Genomic DNA, 16,970 nt, shown 5'->3' on the forward strand with positions numbered 1-16,970 from the left:
CAAAAAACAGGATATCGATATCGATTTTTATCGACTGCTTGGAAACGGAGTAAGTTATCGATTATCGGAAACAAACTCGATCTGCACGGGAACTAAGAGCACCTACATCTAAATATTTCAAGTCTCTAGCTCTTATAGGTTCTAAGATCCTTGCGTTCATACATACGGACGGACGGACGGACGGACGGACGGACGGACGGACGGACGGACATGGCTAGATCGACTCGGCTATTGATGCTGATCAAGAATATATATACTTTATGCGGTCGGAGATGCTTCCTTCTGCCTGTTACATACATTTGGATTTTGCACAAATACAATATACCCTTGTACCCATTTTTAATGGGTTCAGGGTATAAAAACAAAAAACAAAACGACCAAAAAAAACATAATTAAAAAAACAAGTAATTTTATTTGACAGGGTAAAATGTAGACATGACTACTAAATCCGTTGCAGCCGAATAAAAATATATTCACGGACATTTTGCTGGCATTCAAAAGCCAGTCTGACCCTCCCATACACGTAATTGTTCGACGGACAACCAAAACAACACCGACCAGGGCCCCAATCTCAGCCAGCAGGGTATGAGGCCCTTGTACAAATTAAGAAAACCCTCGTCTCTCAACAGTTTGACGAGACAATCCACGGAGTTTTTATAGTATACACCCTTGCCGTTTTCATCTATCGGCTGATTCATCACTCGTGACTTAATCACATCCGCCGGATTGCTAAGCACACTGGCCACCAGTCCGGCGACCATTGATGATGCGAAACGCAGCGGTATCCCCTCCTCCATGCCTAAATATTTCTTTAAGTTACGCTTGCATAGATCATAGGCACCCACATCGCCGGCGGTCATTAGGCAGGCGCGTGTACAGCTTGGTCCGACACCACGCCACATGCCCACCACGCCCGACTTTCTATAGATTTCAGCTAGATCGCTTACGAAGTTTGTGGTGCGCGGCTCCATGCCCATTAGTAGACGCCTGCCCTCCATTTGCATGCGCACCTTGACAATGTCAAAGGGATTGGCCAGCGCCTGGGCAATGCAGCCGGCGGCGCTGCCGCACAGAAATGCATGATGTATCTTGATTGACTGGACATTTTGGGCATCTTCGTAAATGAAACTACGCCGGAATACATCGTAGAGCATAACGCGCAATGAATTGAATATGAAATTACGAACGACCATGGCCGAGAAGCCGGAATAAAGATTTTTTGGTCCCTCCTCAACCCAAATGCCGTAGAGAGTCCTGAACATGTTACGCGGCTTGCTGCCCGTCCTTTTCGCCTCCTCGCCATGCACCTGCATACGGGTCTTGCTCACGTCCAGTGAATACATGCATGCCTCCGCAAAGTTGGCGCCAATGAATGTATTGACATACAACTGCAACAGATTTCTCACCGAGAGCTGTTCCTGGTTGTCCACACTGCGTATTGCCGCCTTATCGTATAGTGGCTTCAGGTGCCAATAGTTGTTCTCATCCCTATCCATAACTCAGAATTTTGTCTTTTTTTTTTTTTTACCTGGTTTACTATCTAGTGTACAATAACAATTTCTAATACAACATTGTTTGGTTTGATCGTAATTGTGCTTGTAACATAAATATCAGAAACAGCTTGATTCGGCCTTAATAACCCGCATCGCCATGAAGACTACGGATCTGCTCAAAGGATAGCCAAAATATTAACGCCCAGGGTCCCACGCGCAGCCAATACGGCAGAAAGCCCTTGTACATGGCCAAGAAGCCTTCCTGCTGCACCAGCTTCGTGAAACAGTTCATGGTGCCTCTATAGTGCAGGCCACGGCCCGCCTTATCCACTGGCTGGTTCATCATACGCGACTTGACCACATCTGCGGGCGTGCTAAGCACTGCTCCCGCCAATCCAGCTATCATTGCGCCCAGAAACTGTATCAATAGATTATCGGGCATATTCAAAATATCCATCAGTTGGCGCTTACTTAGATCATAAAAACTAACGTCGCCTGAGAAAGCAAAAGGGGGCAAAGGAGATAAAAGCATCAAAAAATATTCTGCAATTTCTGCTAGTCGACTTTGGGGAATTATTGGCAAAATGGGCAATACATATTTTCGGTTTGATTTTTCCAATAACTTTATATACTTAACGCAATTTTTTTTTTATTAAAGAATATATATTATTTTTTATTTAACAGCTAATACTTATAGAAGTCTAGAATATTTTCTTAACCATCATTAAACTCTTTATACATATATTTTTTTAATTTATTTTTTTATATATATTTTTTTTATGTATATATTTATACAAATGCATAAAAGAAGTATATTCTACATTTTCAGATATTAAATTTTTGGAAATATTTTCTCTAATATATTATCTAATAGGTATGCATTTTCTGGCAATATATTATTATATACAACTGCTAAGAGTTTTTTTTTAATTATTGAAAAATCTTTTTAGATATATATTTAATTTTAAGCAAATAACCTTAGAAAATATATTCGTATATTACGAAAAATATAATAAATTAGCTAATAAAAAAAAATAAATAAAATACTTTTTTTTTTTAGTTTGTAATATTATATTATTCAATTAAATATATTACAAAAAAATATAAAAAATATATAAATATATATATATATTTTTTTATTTATATCTTTCTTAAACAATCTAACTAACTAGAGTAAGAATTTTAACAACATAAATGGGTATATATATATATTTTACTCTGCACGGTATTATAAAATATGTATGTATACAAAATAAGTACTATATATATTACTGATAAATAGCCAAGTTCGTTGCTTCTTTTAAAACGAATGTCTCAGATAGATGGTGAGCTATATTAATAATTCTCAAAATCGGACGCATTTCACAACATGTAAGCATATATTCTTTTGTATGCAAACAATGTATGACTTTTAAGATATCTCAACGACAATACTTTAGTCAAAAATATATATATAGGTAGATGTAGATACTGTAATCTAGCTTGTAATACCCACTAATATAAATTTTGCATATAACCTCAACTTGCATTGTAAAATATTTCTAACAACAACAAATATGATCTGGACTTGCTCGATCCATGGACCGTAAATAGTTAGGGGCATATGCTAGGCGATAAAATAATCTCTACTCTAAGGGTCTCTTACCTAACGTGACGAGGCCGGAACGCCAAGCATTTGGCACCGTGCCCTTCCACAGGGCTACAATCCCGCCCGCTTTGTAGATGGATGTGAGTGCCTGGTATACATTGTGTATTCTCGGAGGTTCACCCATTAAAAGTCGTTTGCTCTCCATTTGCATTTGCACCTTGATCAGATCGGTGGGCGAGGTTAAAAGAGTGGCGCCAGCACCGGCCACAATGCCACAGATGGCACCACGCAAAAATGTCAATTTCTGCTTGCCATCCTGGTCAAGGATCAAAGCCTCGCGCAGCGTATCGTACAAATACATTTTGAGGCCCGTATAGATCGCGTGGCGCAACAACATGGCCGAAATGCCGCCATAGAGCTTATGCAAGCCCTCCTCCCGGATAATGGCCCGAGCAGTGCCAAACATGCCGCTATATTTGATATTGGAGTAGGTTTTGCTTGCGATCTCGCCCTGAATCTGCATGCGAGTCTTCAGCACATCCAAGGGATAGCAGAACATTTCGGCGCAGCACGCCGACAGCACGGAGCTCGCATAGAGTTCCACAAAGGGTGTTTTCCTATTCGTGGACAGATAATACAATCTGGAACGCTGCGCTGTCAGCAGCTCCTTCTCCGTTGTCTCGAGCTCAACGAGCGAATCCATTGAAAATTTTGAATATGTATATATGCATATAATTAAAATGCATTAAATAATGTGTTTACCCTAAATTTTGGTAAGCTTGGAAATAATTTCCAAGCTCTGCAGAATTAAAAAAAATAACATATTTATTTATTTTTTTGTAATGTGTGCGAATGTCATTTAGATTGTCAAGTTTAATTTAAAAATAGGCCTAATCTCAATCTTAGCATGCCCTTTGCCCAACATCAAATCATTCCAATTAACTGATTGAATTGCCTAAAATCCATATTCAATTTTATACCCATGTCTACATTTATATATATTCACTTTTTTTTTTGGTAATTCGAGAGTTTGTTGAACTGCAGCACGCGCTTAAAAGTTGCCCAGATCGGCTAAAATACAAGTTAATGAACGTAAATACGAAGTCCTAGAGTAATTTTTAGGCTATGCCAACGTTTGAATGCTCTGCAATTCACATTAAGCACGATATATTGAAATTATTAAAAAACATATTTTAGTTACATTTTTGTATGCCTTTATACTCTCCAGATTTTAAGTAGAATTTTATATAGTTAAACTTTAATTTTAATTTCAATAAATATGTTTTATATATTAATTAATGTATGTTTTATGCATTAATATTGAATTATTTAAATATTATAAATTATTATTAAGCTATTTAGGTGACGTTTTTATTGAATTATGTTAGCTACAATAATATTTATTTTATACAAACAAATTTTTAATTTAAGTTAAGCTCTTTTTAACCCGCTTTTGGATCATAAAATATCATTAGAGCATTTGAGATTCCACTGTAACAAGTTTGAATGAATACTAAATTTGTAGCTGACGCTCGAAATCGGTATAACCTACCTTGTCAATTCATATTGAACCCTCTGGCACAGGTTGGGGCATTCTAGAATTTCAAGTGAAAGACACTCCGATTACCAGAGCAGCGCCAAAGGCTAAGCCATAAACGGAGCAAGTGAACCAAGAAGTGCTGCACGGATTGCGCAAGATTACACAGAATTCTGTGGGTGAGTCGTGGGAGTTTCGTGTTCCCATCCAGAGGGGATCTAGTCTGGTACTTCTCTCTCTCTGACGATTGCCACATTTCCAGCTGCAACGGAAGTTAGTAAACGGAAGCAATGCCTCGGCCTGGCCCAGGAGGATCAGCGAGAACAGCAGCTAGAGGATTCCTAGAAGATCCTTATTTGAGGCGCAGCAATGAGGAAGGGACCTGCATGACGTCATATCAGAATCAAGCGACAGCTGATGAGTCGCATAAGGCACAAGCAGCTGCCCGGAAGTCAGCCTGGGGTTCTTCCCATAGACAGTTAAACAATTTCTAATGATATTAATAAATATTTCTATATTTAAATTGCAACTAACTCTAACAATCATTCTTTTAGTTTTTCCCTTTTGCTTAATTCTATTACGAAAAATTCCCACTTTGATTAAAAGCACTTGACACTGATAGAATTATTAACGGTGCCTCTGCTAGTTGGTTCATATCTATAAAATGCCCAACAATTAAAAAGCCAGGTAAAACTGCTTTAGTTGGTATTGCCCGGCCACAAAATACCCTGTACCCGAACTGCTTTGACAATCATTTCAAGTTTCCTTCATTTATACAGAAGACCATTAAAACTATTATACTCTTTTTATAGGATTTTTAAAATTTCCCTTAAGCTCTTGTTTGTATACATGTTCGCAATAGAAAAATGTGTTATATGCATGGTTTAAAGATTATTACGGCAAAATTTGACGAATTACGTTCTAGCAAAGAGCTTTAGTTATACGTTATATGTGTACATACTGCAGGCTGCAGCTTGGTGCTATATATATTATGTGTACATATGTAGCGTTCGCGCTAATGGCGGCGATGCTTTTGATCCCGTTACTTTGAAAGCGCATCAAGAGGAGAGCGAGAGTAATTGGTGTGAGCGCAGAGTTGAGCCTAGACGAATTAGCGTAGGCGCGAGCTTAATGAGATAAATTAGTTTGTGCGCGTCTGCCCTGTTGATCGGCCGTAGTCTGTGCGCGTGTGTAGTTGTGTGTGTGTGTGTGTTTTTTTTTTTTTAATAAAGTAAAATTATCTACATACCTATCTTAAAACGCGATTCGCTTGTGCTGTGTGTGTTATACCTCAATTTGTCAAGTATCCACATATTCTCCAGCTGTTGTGGTATGTACCTTCGCATATTAAACCATCTTTAAAATGTAAAAACGTACATACAAACATACATGCATAAAATTTTTTTCTCGTTGAGCTTTTTCACGTACATATGTGTGTATGTACATATATCAAAATGGCGCGATACTTGCACTTGATTTTATTTGCTTGCAAATATTGAAGAATGCTGAGATAAAGGGAGAGAGTGAAAGGGACAGTTATCTGAAGCGATTCTTGAACAAGTAAAATTGCTCAGGCCAAGAGTGCCCGACAGATAGATAGCCTGTAATCATCTGCTTGTTCTGCTTGTTACATACATTTGAACAAAACGTTTATACACTTTATAAGCCAGTCACAATGGGTATAAATGGTAGAAATAACACGGGCGATAAGGTAGATATGGCAAATTAAAGAGAACGAAGAAGTTGATGACGATGACATTGCACGCTAGAGCTACCGCGCCCAAAACTGCGTATTGTGAGGGGAAAGGTGGTAGGGCGGCTGTGGGGTGGTTGTATAAACTGCTTATTGAAAATAATGATGATTAGGATCTGTTCGTGTGTGTGTGTGTGTGGGACGTGTGCTAGTGTGTGCCAACACATTTTGTGCTGCCGTGCAACGACACACGCAGGCTACCCTCAAAAGCCGGCACGACCTCAATATGGGTGCGGTTCCCAGCCAGCTAGGGGAGTTGGCCATATAGCCAGCCACTTTGTCTATGCCGCCACCGACTCACTCGCCAAATGAGTAAATGAGTGAGTAAGTGGCGCTGTCAGTCAGTCAGAAACAACAACAACAACAACAAGCTATTCGAGCACGCGCCCATACATCTTACAACTATACATTATGCGAAACTGCCTCTTCCTGCTGCCTTCCGCTCTCCCTCTCTCGATCTCTCGCTCTCTCGCTCTCTCTCGCTCTCTTCCCCTTCCCTGTCCCGTTGAAGTGTGCTTAGCACTTTTGTTAAATGAAAGCGACGTTTGTTAGTTGCGCAGTAGGGAGGGGGGTGGGGCGACAGGCCCAGCAAAGGGGGAACTGGGTAATTTAAAATTCCCAACACACGCACGAATTATATGGCTCAGTAATTGCTGGCAGGGGTTTTACTTACGCCGGCTGCTGTGCCAGGTCAGCTTCTGTTGAACTGTTATACACTGCCACGAAATCCAATACGCTTTGACCAACTGACCAATTTATCAAACAACTTTAACTAATGCTCAACAGTATAACACATACAAATACAACAACAGGTATACACATACAGGGCATATTGCCATTTACACTTAAAGGTTGTGTTGACTGGACGGTAATTTGAGAGTTTGTTGAACTGCAGCACGCGAAATTGAAGTCCGCTAAAAAGTTGCTCCGATCAGCTGAAAATAAAAATTATATGCTCAGAGTTTAATGAAAGAACAAAAATACGTTGTAGTGATTTATAGATTATGCCAACGTCTGAATGTTCTTCAAATGAAATTAAATAATATTAAGTATACTAATAAAATTATTATAAAATTACTGCGTTTATTCTAGGCATAGAAATTGGAGAGATTTTCAAATTGTAAGACCTTTTTTTTGCCAAAATTATGATTACGTTTGGGTTTTCTTTATGATTATGCTGAAGAGCATGATTTTAATATTTGATTCCCATTATGATTACAAGGAAATTGAATCATACATAAAAAGACAATTTTTTTGGTAAATTTCGAGTTGACGCTTTAAATCGGTATGCCCCACCTTGTCAAGGGTAGTCAATTCATATTGAACCCTCTGGTACAGGTTGGGGCATTATAGATGGTTATAAAGGTTTTTATTCAGTGCTACGAATTTCAAGTGAAAGACACTCCGATTACCAGAGCAGCGCCAAAGGCTAAGCCATAAACGGAGCAAGTGAACCAAGAAGTGCTGCACGGATTGCGCAAGATTACACAGAATTCTGTGGGTGAGTCGTGGGAGTTTCATGTTCCCATCCAGAGGGGATCTAGTCTGGTACTTCTCTCTCTCTGACGATTGCCACATTTGCAGCGTATAAAAGCACCGCAGCCAGCTGCAACGGAAGTTAGTAAACGGAAGCAATGGTCAATTATTCACAGCATTTGAGGCTGCTGCTGCTGCTGTGCCCGCTGGCACTCGGCCTGGCCCAGGAGGAGCAGCATGAGCAGCAGCTGGAGGCGCTGCATCGCAGCAAGCGCACGTTGACGACAATTTGTGTGGAGATCAAGCCGAGTGGTCCCCAGGAAGAGCCGTATTTTATGTGCAAGGGCACCGATTTCTCACGTGGCGGCGGTCAAGCTCAGCCGGCAGCAGAAGAGCAGCCGCAACCCATCCAAAATTATCCGCAGCCAGAGGCACAGCCGATGCCCATGAATGGCCAATATGCTCAGGCGCCGTTTCCATCGTTTCCCAGCTTTGGCGCTGGGTTTTTTCCGATCATGTCCAACTATGAAGAAGCAACGCCCAAGGCTACGCCAACGTCGTCATATCAGAATCAGTCGCCAGCTGGTGAATCCCACGCCGCCGCACACTTTGGAACCGCTCCTGCTACCTTTGCAGCTGGGCCTGCTCCGCAATCATATGGCATGCCAGCAGTTTCTTACTCAGCTGCAGGCGGCGCAGCAGCAGCTGCACGCGGAACTGCAGCAGGCTCAGGCCCAGCGACCACGCCCAATTCATATGCTGCTGCAGCGCCTACGAAATCGCCGCCAGCTGCACAAGCAGCGCCTCAACCAAAATCGCAGCCTGCGAGCAGCCAAGCGAGCAATGGCAATCCCTATGATGCGTTAGTGAGCAGTCAACGTCATCGTACCGCCATGGATCAGGATGTGCTGAACGTGCCTGATGTGGGCTTTCGGCAGGAGGAGCTCAATTTGCAGTACAGACTACCCGAGCCCATGGTGGGCGCTGCTCCGCCCATGATGTGGATGCCACTGGCGCAAACACAGCTGCAGCAGCCGACAGCAGCAGCTCAGCTGCCTCCATATTACGATGATCCGGTGATGCGCACCTTCTATGCCAGCCTGGAGCCCAATGAGCCACAAGTGGCTCAGGCGGTGCCCATGCAGCAGGCAGCTCCCATGGAGCCGCTAGTGGCTCAAGTGGCGCCACCATCCCGACCAGCTTCGGGCTATATGCCCATGTATGGACAGACAGCACCAGCTGCTGCAGCAGCACCGCCTACTCCGCCGCCAAGTCAGCCCGCTTACGATGCCAATCCGAAGTCCAGTTCGGGTCAGGGCTACGCGCCAGCGCCAGGCTCACCTGTGGATGGCAATGCCTGCAACTCTTGTACTCGTCCCTGCTCTGCGCCCTTGGAGTCCACTTCGAACTACAATACACCCGCCCATTGTCCAAGCTTTCAGCCCGTAATTATAGCAATGCCCTGCTATGGACAGCAACAGCCTACACATTACTTGGCTGTGCCTGGCTCAGGGGCATCGTCGCCGCCAGCGCTGGCACGTGAGTCCATGGTGGGCAGTTCTTTTGGAGGACCATTTAGCCTGGCTGCACAAATGGGTTCACCCTTTGGCAATCACTTTGGCATGACATCGCCTCAGGTGGGTTCGGCCTTTGGAATGGGACCGCAGGCTGGCTCGGCTTATGGCATGTCAGCTCCTCAGCTTGGCTCAAACTTTGGCATGGCTCCACAAGTGGGTGCTCCTTTTGGCTTGGCGCCGGTGCTGAATCCCTTTGGACCCTTCGGCAGTCTGAATCCATTTAATCCTTTTAATAGAATACTGGGCGCTGCCGCACCAACGACCCAACAGCCCAGGCTGCGTCTGTTCGGCGCACCCGAGGAGAGCACAACAGCCACATTACAGGCAGCTCCACAATATCAACAAGCGCCGCCCAAGACCTTCACCCTGAACTTTTCCAGCAGCACATTAGCACCAGCTTCCAAAGTTAGCTCGGAACCAGCTGCGGCAGTCGTTGGCATCGCCCGTGATCCGGACGACGGCCAAAAGGAAGATGACGACGATGACCAAGATGATGACGAGGATGGATCACACGAAGTCACTGATGCGCCGCACACGGCTGGCACAACTGAAGACGTTGCTTCTACTCTAGACGCCGAAGTCTCCAAATCTCTGGAGTCCAAGGATCTGACGGTCGAGCAGCTACTCAAAAAGGGGGAGGATAAACTGAAAAACGAAAACAAGCGCAAGCGCCACAATTCACGCAACAGCAACAGTAATTCCCAAAAGCGCAAATATCTGCAGCGCTTGTAGATCTTAACTAGATAAGTTTTTGCTCTATGAATGAACTAACTATCAATAAAACTAATTAGTTGTTTACTAAAGAAAAGAAAACTGTGCATTTTCGGACCTGGAGTGGGCAAAATAACCGCTCGGTCCGGTTCTTATTTCATATATTGATCAATTTCAGATACTTTTTTAAATATTTGCTTTGAATGTGTTTGCTGCTCTTATTGAAATCTGCCTTTTGATTGTCTTTGAATTAACATTTGATTTGACTGGATTTAGATAGATAAAGAACGACCCGAGTCATCGGACTCATCAATATGGTTGTTGGATGGACCATTAGATATACCAAAGGGTATTCCAATTTCTGCATCCAAGACTTTGTCTTATGCATTTGATATTCGACTTAACTTAGGTTCTGTACGACTTGATATAAGATATAAATGCTTTGCCTAAAATGCCTCAAGAATATCAAGCTATCTTTGTTTTCAAGCAATTGTTGGGCTCTATAGATTGAAAGCTAGCCTTAACTATGAATTTATGGCAGATGAGAAAATAATTATTAAATTTACTGCATGCTGTTGGCTTCAAATGTTTAATACATAGATTTCTTCAATTAGCAGGGCATTCAATTTATTCAGTCTGTACGACTCATATAGTTTTTTCTTACCCTTTACCCATTAAAATTGTGTAAATGGGGCATATTGGCCCAGTGCATGGGCATGCAACAGACAGCGAAAACCGTTCCCAAAACTATTAGATTTATGCATATTTGATATGCATGAAAATTAGATGCAATTTTTTCTATTGTTTGTCTGGATAGCTCTTACTCCGAATTTGAGGCTTCTAGACATATTAGACTCTTCTATGCCCAGCTGGAGACTTCTCTTATGTTAGACTGTCTCCCTATCAGAGATCATTAGAGCTAGAGGCTTAAAATTTTGAGTCAAAACCGTCTCATTGCTAATACAAAATAATGAAAAGTCAAGGTTCTCTTTTAAGTAGCCACCTCGTATATACTTCAATCAGCTACAGGGTGTTTTCTAGTTGGGCAATTGCTTGCGTCTTTGTGCTCAATCGGACTCTGCCAACTCCATGGCATATTTGACGCCCAGTTTATTAGCGATGAATAAGCCAATGGCCACTTAAGGAAGTGTTTTATATAAATACTTGTGTACATATTCAGTTTCTTTATATACATATATATATATATTTTTTTGTACACATTTTCCTTGATGTACTTCCGTTTATTTTTTTTTTGTTTCCCACTGGCGCACACGTCTTTATGGCAGCTACGCTTCACGGATCAAACAGGAACCTATTTACTCGATACGTACAGCTCGGTTTGGCTCAGCTCTTCGCTGCAATCTGCTGATTGGTCATGTTGGGCACGTAACACAATTTAAATAAATGAAAACAAAACTGAAGATAAATAACATAAAGCAATTTAGGCGTAGAGTCAATGTACTCGGCCAATTGTCCAAGCACTCTGATTGAGTAAGCGCTGGCCAGAATGGGCGCAGCTGTTTGCGATTGGATTTCTATTAACCGGGTTAGAACACTCGCTTGCGAAATCCAAGACAAAGCCAAAGCTACTTCATAAAATAATTAAAGAATTGCCGTTCAAGGTAGATACTGTTATGCTCTTTGATCTGCATAAGATTTAATCAATTAAATTTTATGACAATTTTTTGTTAAAATAATCAACAGAGCTATAATACATTTATTTTATTAATGTGTCTATTCTTTAAAAAAAATCATGCTTATATTTATTTCTTAAGTATAAATGTATTTACTAGAATAATCTAGTTGAGCCTTAAAAACAGGTTAGTGAAATGGATGAGCTTAGTTAGAAAGATTGATTTTTGGGGATTTTCTGGAAGCCTGCCTTGCTTTCCATCTGCCGAAGAAATTATGTGGTATGCTGTGACAAATGGTCTTAGTAGGAATATACTCTTATAGTGTTAGCTAAACTATGTGCTAGCTGGTTAAAATTCTCCTGGAGTACTTTAATTGACCCCGAGCAAAGCATATTCAGAGCTTGGTTGGCCTACTTCCGTGCGTATCGAACATTGTGGCCAAATGAGAGTGCATTAAACTGGCAGGGTATTTAAGTGCAAGGCTTGCAGTTTTTTAGGCAACTTTGGACAGTGATTGCTCGATGCAATTGGAGCTCGTCGAATAGTTGCAATTGAGTATTCGCGACGCGAGGTTAAAGTTACAAACGTCAACGCAAAATGCACAATTCCTGGAGCTGCTTGATGGCGGCATTGCTCTGCGTCTGCATCGCATGGCAGGCTGGATGCACGCAGGCACGGCAGCCTGATGGCATGGTGGGCATGTCCAATAGCATTGCAGCACCTGGACAGCCATTGTATTATCTTATGGCCGATGCCGGTTCGACGGTGGGTCCCAATGATGAGCTCAAGCGCACGAATCGTTCGCTTATGAAGTGGTGGGAGGATTTGTTTGGGCCGAGCAATTGCTGCAACAACAACAATTTGCTTAACAACAACAACAATTTTCCTAACAACAACAACTACAACAACAATTGGCTGTACAACAATAACTTGGCGCCAGCCATTCCAGCCATCAACAACAATAACTGCAATGGATTGCAACTGCAGTCTTTGGATCCCTTCAAGCAAATGAAGCTGTTCAAGAAGCTGCCCGATCTGTGGGGCAATAACTTTGCGGGTCCTTGTGCTGGCCAGTGCGGTGGTGGTGTTCAGCTGCTGCCGCAACCGGTCAACAACTATGCGGCACCACCAAGTCCCGGTCCAGGCTATGGCGGTGAAGGCTACGCACCACCGCAGCCTCAACCAGCCGTGCCAACGGCTCCGGTCGACTACAATCCGGCGCCGGCGCCGCCTAGCAGCGGCTATGAGACACCAAATCCCAGCTACGACGGTCCCGGCGATGGAGATGCCGGCTATGTAGAACCTACAGCACCGCCATCCGTAGACTATGAGGCGCCAGCGCCTGCACCGCCTGCCGCCAGCTATGAAACACCAGACACGCCCGAACCCACCTATGATACTGTTCCGTCACCCGCGCCCGAGAGCTACAGCAAAGTGGAGGAATATGCGCAGCCGGCCAAGAGCTATACACAGCCACCGCAAATTGTCTATCAGCCCATCATTTATCTGTCAGCCGCGCCCGCCGTCAGGCAGGAGCTGGAGACCAAGCTGAAGCAGCCGGAACAAAGCTATGAGACCCAGACTGAGGCACCAGCACCGCCGACTTATGAGCCACCAGCTCCGGAACCAGCACCAGCACCAATTGAATTGCCTGCATATGCCGCGCCCCCAGCGACAGCTCCAGCTGCACCTTGTAATGTGCCCGCTTGTGCGGGCTATTTGCCCCTTTTGGGCGTGCCCTTCTACAGCTATCCCACGGCTCAAGCACCAGCCCCGGCACAAGTCTATGCGGCACCACCAGCCCCGGCACCAGTCTATGCAGCACCACCGGCACCCCAGCCGGCGCCGGTCTATGCAGCACCGCCGGCCGCACCACCAGCGCCAACCTATGCCTCATCCTCTTGCCGGACACCCATTAGATTGTCGTTAATTGATCAACCCTATCGCGTGGCCCCCGAACTCTTCCAGGAGTATAACTATCGCTTGGCCCTGGCCGAACAGAATAGATTATAGTAGATGGAAATCCAATGATCTTTAAGACTAAACTGTAAATAAAATGTATCTAATTTGGGCTGTCAGCTTTTTAATTACCAAGGGATTACTACTTTATTCAATGGAATATCTAAAGATATTCAAGATAAAAGAAACGTGGAGAATATGTGAGAAGTTATGGATATGAATGGGGTATGATATTATTTAGATTTTGCTCATATATCAGGAGCATATCAAAAATAGAAATCTATGTTTGGTTTCATTTTTTTTAAACACAATGTGCAATCGTTCAAAGAAGCCATATCCAATAAATAAAGGTATATATTCCTGAGCAGTATCAACAGCCGAGTCAATATATTTTTGCCCGTCTGTTTATTTCCTCTCAGTCTGAAGTGGAGCAAGCTCATATGTCTGGATCGGCTGGATCGAACTATGAAACAGTTTCTTTTTTAAGATACTTTGACCAAACCCAGCATTAATCAGATTTCCTGTTTTTCTATATATGTGCAATACTTTATCTATACCGAAGTATTATATCATATAACTGCCATAGGAATAATCGGTCGAAGATAAGCGGATTTATTTCTTAAGATATCTCAACTTTATTAAATTGGCGAATAACGAGTCCTTCCATGCTGCTTAGCAACATGGGACTACTTACTATATAATATAGCTCTATAAAGTATTGGTTCAAGATTAGTTGGGATTAAATTTTATAGATATTTTGCCGAAACTAGCAGTTACGAGCTTCACAAATCTCTCAGAAATCTATCTTTGACCAGAGTAGTTAATCTTCGGCTTGCCGTAGATAGCCGTTCTTTCTTGTTACAACTCTCCTAGCAATATAATCTTTGGTGTTATCTGGTTTATCCTTTCCTTCTTTGTATATATAAATTTGTAATTCTTACCCTACTCAGTTGGGCATATTGATTTAGCTCAGTGTCCCGCCCATTAGTACAGTTGTGTGCAATGATTTCCGTTGTTTAAACAGTAGCTGCTTATCGACAAGAGTAAATACTTTTTGTCTGAGCTGTCAAGGTCCCGGATCCCCATCAACATCATCGGTTCGCCTTTATCGCATATGTGTGCAATGCCGCGGCAAAACACTCTGCCTCTTTCTGTTATTATATCTTTCCATTTGTACATATACACATCTTTATTTATATATATATATGTTCATATGTATGCACACGATGACGTCGGCAAGAATTCGAGATACATATAATCGGCTCAGTCAGTCAGTTGGTCGTTCGTTGGCTGGTCTCCGTTTTCATTTCGTTTTCAAATTCAAATTCCATAACAAATTGCACAAGATAAACAAAGTCTTCCTACTCTATGCGGGCCTATCGGGGCTATGAAATGCGATAACACTTACCCCGCAACCCGCCGGGGCCGTTGACCATGACCGTGACCAAGTGAAAGTTGCCTGCAGTTGGCAACCGGAGCCGGAGCCGGAGGGAGGCCTGCACTCAGCTGGTCATCATCATCAGCTCTTTGTTCAACATTGTCTCACTTTGCATGTGGCACGCACTTCTGCTTAGACTCCGCCTCGTACTCGAAGACTGGGTCTGGCTGGCTCTTGGTCGGGGCGTTGATCGTCTGTTGATGGCCCATGTCTCAGATGCGTCTGTGCAGAGCGTGACGTAGTTTACATAATCTAATCGCCTGTTGAGTGAGCGGAAAATATGGTTAGCAAATTAGTGGTTGCTCTGGAGTGAAGATCTGCTGATCTTCCAGTTGAATCGTTGCGTAACAAACACATGAACACGCTTCAGACGGTGCTATCTGAAACGATAAGTGTCTCTGTCAAAGATCAAGTGAGATTTGCTGTTGGCGAAGCTGTGGTTTATCTCCTCACTTTGATTGCAACGTGCGATGTCAGCACTGATCAAACGATATCTTGAGATCGTTTCAATTGATTTTTATAAAAAGAGTAGAAGAGTTATAAACAGGCAGAACAACGCCTCCTTCTTCCGCCCCACAAAATGCATATATATATATTCTTGGTCAGCATTAATAGAGAAGTCGATTTACCCTTGGTCTCTACCAGGCCGAACGTCTGTCTGTCCGAGTACGTAAATGCGACGATCTCAGAGACTATGCCAGCTAAAGAATTGACATTTATTAATGTAAGTCAAGATCAAGAGTATTTCAAATGATTTATAGCTCGCCCAGTCTCAAAGATACCAATAAAAATCGTTTCTTATAAGACGTTTTTTTTCAGCATTTCTTGGAGTTTATATTATCCACAAAAATCAAATTTAGAATGCAGCTTCTCGTAGAATATTAATAATAAAAATGATTATTTCAAGACGTAATGCCTTGGGCTTTGGTATTTACGTACTTTTTTGTGCCATATTTAAGCCCTCAAAATTTCATTAAGATCGCACAATTAATACTGAAGTTAATCAAGAATGCATTGCCCAGACTTAGTGTCAGGGAAGAGTGTTCACGGGTTTTCCTAGTTATGTACTTCCGACTAGAGCACGCTTACTTGTTTGCTCCCTTTTATCAAAGTTAGAAGATATTGACTTTTCTCATTGTTACTTCTCATTGTCAATTGTGATTGGCGTTCGCGGGGAAATCAATCTAAATAGCGTCAGCTATTAAGATTGTCTACACTACAAATTATTCATATCAGTTAATTTACTGCCTGAAAAGTTACATTAGTCATACTAAACAATAAGCTCTCCAATATTTACAATAACAGTTATTGCTAATTGACAATCAATCAATCATTGGGCTATAATCGAAAGTTGTCAAGATGAAAGAATTCATTCCACTGTCTGTTGTCTTTAAATATGTATACATATACTTATAGGTAAAATTAATTGAACTATTTAATAGTATAATAATAATAATATTAATTATTCCCTAAGCTTTAATAAACAAACGATCATAGCGGAATTCAAGTTGACTGATAAACATACAAAACTTCTGACTTCTTACGATACTTGAATTTAAAATCTTGGTATTCAATTTGTTAAGATATATAATAATAATATTAATAATATTAAATTTGTTAACATTTAGAATTTTTGCCGCTTATAGATTCTAGCAATACTATTTTTTAAGTAATAATATATTCATATTATTTTTAAAAATTATTAACAATATTAGGTAGTCTTTGCTTCGGTAGCTGTTTGAACGAAAGCAATATTTTTATACCCTGAACCCATTAAAAATGGGTATAAGGGTATATTGTATTT

At 42.0% G+C, this 16,970-nt stretch overlaps 4 protein-coding genes and 1 long non-coding RNA gene across 6 annotated transcripts; 3 read left to right on the forward strand and 2 right to left on the reverse strand.

Annotated features, from left to right (window-relative positions):
* Nucleotides 1–392: 392 nt before the first annotated feature.
* On the reverse strand, nucleotides 393–1,514 carry LOC115758810 (mitochondrial uncoupling protein 4C-like). Its single transcript, XM_030699588.1, has one exon. It carries the CDS (start codon nucleotides 1,494–1,496, stop codon nucleotides 495–497), a length of 1,002 nt encoding a protein of 333 aa, XP_030555448.1. The 5' UTR covers nucleotides 1,497–1,514; the 3' UTR covers nucleotides 393–494.
* A 104-nt stretch (nucleotides 1,515–1,618) lies between these two features.
* On the reverse strand, nucleotides 1,619–3,925 carry LOC115758809 (mitochondrial uncoupling protein 4-like). The gene is made up of 2 exons (XM_030699587.1): nucleotides 3,139–3,925; nucleotides 1,619–1,988 (listed from the first exon to the last, which is right to left on the reverse strand). The coding sequence occupies exons 1-2, from the start codon at nucleotides 3,782–3,784 to the stop codon at nucleotides 1,633–1,635; spliced, it is 1,002 nt and encodes a 333-aa protein (XP_030555447.1). The 5' UTR covers nucleotides 3,785–3,925; the 3' UTR covers nucleotides 1,619–1,632.
* A 144-nt stretch (nucleotides 3,926–4,069) lies between these two features.
* LOC115758967 lies at nucleotides 4,070–5,094 on the forward strand. 2 transcript variants are annotated; one of them, XR_004017474.1, is made up of 3 exons: nucleotides 4,070–4,173; nucleotides 4,607–4,797; nucleotides 4,881–5,094. It is a non-coding gene; the product is annotated as an uncharacterized LOC115758967 (long non-coding RNA). The 2 variants fall into 2 exon arrangements; XR_004017475.1 differs by having other exon boundaries at nucleotides 4,666–4,797.
* Nucleotides 5,095–8,005: 2,911 nt separating this feature from the next.
* Nucleotides 8,006–10,156, forward strand: LOC115759316 (DNA-directed RNA polymerase II subunit RPB1). Its single transcript, XM_030700227.1, has one exon. The coding sequence runs from the start codon at nucleotides 8,006–8,008 to the stop codon at nucleotides 10,154–10,156; it is 2,151 nt and encodes a 716-aa protein (XP_030556087.1).
* Nucleotides 10,157–12,366: 2,210 nt separating this feature from the next.
* On the forward strand, nucleotides 12,367–13,782 carry LOC115759317 (extensin). The gene is made up of 2 exons (XM_030700228.1): nucleotides 12,367–13,277; nucleotides 13,518–13,782. The coding sequence occupies exons 1-2, from the start codon at nucleotides 12,367–12,369 to the stop codon at nucleotides 13,780–13,782; spliced, it is 1,176 nt and encodes a 391-aa protein (XP_030556088.1).
* Nucleotides 13,783–16,970: the final 3,188 nt, after the last annotated feature.

Source organism: Drosophila novamexicana, unplaced genomic scaffold (assembly GCF_003285875.2).
Source record: "Drosophila novamexicana strain 15010-1031.04,08,12 unplaced genomic scaffold, DnovRS2.1 tig00000193-arrow-pilon, whole genome shotgun sequence".
NCBI classification, from domain to species: domain Eukaryota; kingdom Metazoa; phylum Arthropoda; class Insecta; order Diptera; family Drosophilidae; genus Drosophila; species Drosophila novamexicana.

Coding starts and splice junctions, on each gene's coding strand:
- LOC115758810 (XM_030699588.1), bottom strand. CDS start 1,496: ATGGATAGGGATGAGAACAACTATTGGCACCTGAAGCCACTATACGAT.
- LOC115758809 (XM_030699587.1), bottom strand. CDS start 3,784: ATGGATTCGCTCGTTGAGCTCGAGACAACGGAGAAGGAGCTGCTGACA. Junction 1,989..3,138: donor TTCCGGCCTCGTCACGTTAG/GTAAGAGACCCT, acceptor TTGCTTTCTCAG/GCGACGTTAGTTTTTATGAT.
- LOC115759316 (XM_030700227.1), top strand. CDS start 8,006: ATGGTCAATTATTCACAGCATTTGAGGCTGCTGCTGCTGCTGTGCCCG.
- LOC115759317 (XM_030700228.1), top strand. CDS start 12,367: ATGCACAATTCCTGGAGCTGCTTGATGGCGGCATTGCTCTGCGTCTGC. Junction 13,278..13,517: donor TATCAGCCCATCATTTATCT/GTCAGCCGCGCC, acceptor GCCCTTCTACAG/CTATCCCACGGCTCAAGCAC.